This window comes from Chrysochloris asiatica, unplaced genomic scaffold, assembly GCF_000296735.1.
Source record: "Chrysochloris asiatica unplaced genomic scaffold, ChrAsi1.0 scaffold00107, whole genome shotgun sequence".
In the NCBI taxonomy this organism is placed as follows: domain Eukaryota; kingdom Metazoa; phylum Chordata; class Mammalia; order Afrosoricida; family Chrysochloridae; genus Chrysochloris; species Chrysochloris asiatica.
This window is the reverse complement of record NW_006408625.1, coordinates 6,636,558-6,639,783: the sequence shown is the minus strand read 5'-3', so window position 1 is coordinate 6,639,783 and position 3,226 is coordinate 6,636,558. Positions and strand designations below refer to the sequence as shown.

Below are 3,226 nucleotides of genomic sequence, written 5' to 3'. Positions count from 1 at the left end.
TTTTGTGACTGACTAATTTCACTCAACATAATGTCCACAAGGTTCATCCATGTTATGCAGTGGCTTGCAGCTTCCTTGTTATTTTTCAAGGTAGCATAATATTCCATTGTGTATATGTACCACAGTTTGTTTATCCATTCTTCAGTTGATGGGCACTTTGGCTGTCTCCATCTTTTTGCTGTTGTAAATAGTGCTGCTATGAACATTGGTGTGCATATATCTTCTCGTTTTTCATTTGTGTAAATACCATTTGCATATATAGATTTAAGTTACCTACAAAAGGTACATAATAAATGAGGTGTGGATGTCTGGAAAGCATTCTGCCAAGGAGTTTGGAATTGAAACAGTTAAAGTGCAATCACTTTTTACTTGGATTTGTTTAAATTTTTTTACTCTACTATATGAAAATCATCAGCTTCAAGTTCCAGAGCAAAGAAATAGTATCTAGTAATATGGCTTTCTACTTCATCTTCCTTGAGGATTGATCTAATTGCTCCTTTATCTTTCCCAGTTTGAAATTGTTCCTGAAGATGATCCCCAGAATGCCATTGTCCGCTCTTCTGCAGATGCTTGTCATGCAGAACTGCTCAAGACCATAAGTGCTTCTATGTAAGTTAGCCAGCATGTTGAAGACAGGCCAAAACATTTACTTTTGGTACACGGAAATCTTTAATGAGCAGAGATTCTTTATTTTATAGAAACCTATTGTCTTAGCAATTAGAATTTCCAGAGTATCAAAGTCAGAAAGGGTTTTATATATCCATTCTCCTCTCCTCTCAATCTCCCACACTAAAATTCTCCCTTTCCTATGTAGGGGGAAGTTAATTCCAAACCTGCTTCCATCTGGAGCTGATTTCTTTGGATTTTGTCATCCAACCATTCACAATCTGATCCAGAGTTGTCCAGGAGCTCGAAAATGTGTCAAGTAAGTGTGGTCAAATTTAGCCCCTTTAGAGAAGCTCAGTGATCAACTGATTTAAACTAGGAGTAACTGCTTTGTTTGTACATTTATTGAGCATTTTCTGTATGCAAGGCTGCTTGCTTCTTGCCTTCTAAACAGGTAAGCAGAAGCCAATATCTGAACTATGTCTTTCCATTTTCTGCATATAACATGACAGCAGGAAGGCTGGAAAACCCTACAGAATAACATGTCACTAAAGAGACCTGCCTGCTCTTTTAGATTTTTTGTTAATATACAGGAGCTCTGGTAGTGTAGTGGTTACAAATCAGGCTGCGAACCTCACGGTCAGCAGTTTGAAACTACCAGCTGTTCTGCAGGAGAAAGATGAGGCTTTCTGCTCCCGTAAAGTTTTACAGTCTCCGAAACCATATATAGGATCGCTACGCATCAGAACTGACTCCACGGCACATCACAACAACAACAACAACAACAAAGAGGCCTGCCTGTTCTTTTAGATTTTTTGTTAATGTTTTAAGATGTATATAGGAGAGATACAAACAGAAACATACGTAGTCCCTGTGAAGGTTGGGATGTGTTCTTACGACTAGCACACTGTTTCTGTTTGATTCTGCAGTTACCAGTGGGTGAAATTTGATGTGTTTCTACAAGACTGTTTCTGTTTGATTCTGCAGTTACCAGTGGGTGAAATTTGATGTGTGTAAACCTGGAGATGGACAGTTACCCCCAGGACTGCCAGAGAATGATGCTGCTATGAGCTTTGAAGCCTTTCAGAGACAGACCTTTGATGAGGATCAGAATGATCCCATTTTGCCAGGTATCTTTTAATTTTCTGATTCGACAATTAGTTGATCATTTTTAGGCTACCCTCTCCTCTTCATTCTTAGCTAAATACCCACAATATCTGGGCTATATGTGATAACCATTCATAGAGTTATCACATCATGGTGAGTCCCAAGTTAGAAGAGGATCTGCTGCCCTGCATAGATTTCCATCACTCTCAGAAGCCACAGGAAATGCCTAGGATCACAGCAAGGTAGGATACACTGAGAAATTAGGGTTTCACCTAAGACCAAAGCAGAACTCCAGAGGAAAGTTTACTGTGCAGGGACTTTGAGGTAAAGTAAAAGCAATCAGGTTTTGTTTGGTTCTGCCTATATTTTGCTATAGGCCCTGCCTATTTCCCATGAAATCCCTTTAACAAATGGCTGAACAGAACAGGGTATCATGCATTGGGGTCAAATAGGGAGAACTCTGGGCTAGAAATAAGGAAATAATGTTAAATTTCTCATTCTTTGCCTAATGTACCATATAACCTGAGGCAAGTCACTTAACCTGTTCCAGCCATAATTTTTTTCATTTTAAAAAGTATCTGTCTGTCTTAACCAAACAAAGGTGAAATTGGGCTGACATATGAAGAGATGTTAAGGAATTGAAAGAACATGTATGTGCCTGATCAAAACAGTCTGCTTAGACATTCCCAGAGAACAGTGGAATTTAAGAATTTTTTTTTTCCCCTTCATAATCCTTGGACCACCCAGAGCTTCAGCCTGCAACGTTTGTATCTTCTTACCAACCCATGTACCTGACACACAAACCCCTGGTGGATACTTACCAGCAGCACTTGAAGTCTCCAGCACAATGTAGCCCAACTCAGTCTTCAGAATGAACAGGAGGGGAGCAGCCACACATCATTTTCATTCTGATGAATTTTTTTTAACTTTTAAAACCTAGAAGACAGCAGCTCAAGAGTGAAGAAGATAACACATTTTATCATGCAAGTTCCCTTGGTGACACATTTCTTTGGGGAGAAAAATCTTCAGCTTCTTTATTTGTTGTGTAAATTTCTTTTGACAGTTCTGCTTATTTTCATTTTGTAATCAAGATATAATTTCATTTGTTTAACAATTCTTGAGGTAAACTTAACTCATTGATAAACTGGAGTGAGAGATACCTGCTGACTCATGAGGAAGTTGACTAAGATTCGGACAACCTCTTGCCCTTGCTTGATTCTAATCCTAATTCAATGGATGTTGTCAGCCCGTGAGACCTTGACTGCTGTTGTATTTCATGTCAGTATCATCAAAATCAAGAAGTCTACTTATACCCAAGCTGGAAAGTACTGTCCAGGGCACTCTGATCATCTTTTCCTTCACATTTTGCACATCTTTTGAGAGTCTCTTTAATTGTTTCTACATACCCTCTGTGGCTCCTTATTGGAGATTGTGCGTTTAAGTGCAACATAGTGAAACCACATAAATTCATTTATGATGTGACTGAGGATTGATTTTTATTTCAGTAATGCAA

At 38.7% G+C, this 3,226-nt stretch overlaps 1 protein-coding gene across 1 annotated transcript; it reads left to right on the top strand.

The window, feature by feature from the left end:
* Positions 1-304: 304 nt before the first annotated feature.
* LOC102816759 (transforming growth factor beta regulator 1-like) lies at positions 305-2,588 on the top strand. The gene is made up of 5 exons (XM_006867672.1): positions 305-352; positions 512-609; positions 815-925; positions 1,594-1,737; positions 2,444-2,588. The coding sequence occupies exons 1-5, from the start codon at positions 305-307 to the stop codon at positions 2,586-2,588; spliced, it is 546 nt and encodes a 181-aa protein (XP_006867734.1).
* The last annotated feature ends 638 nt before the right edge of the window (positions 2,589-3,226 follow it).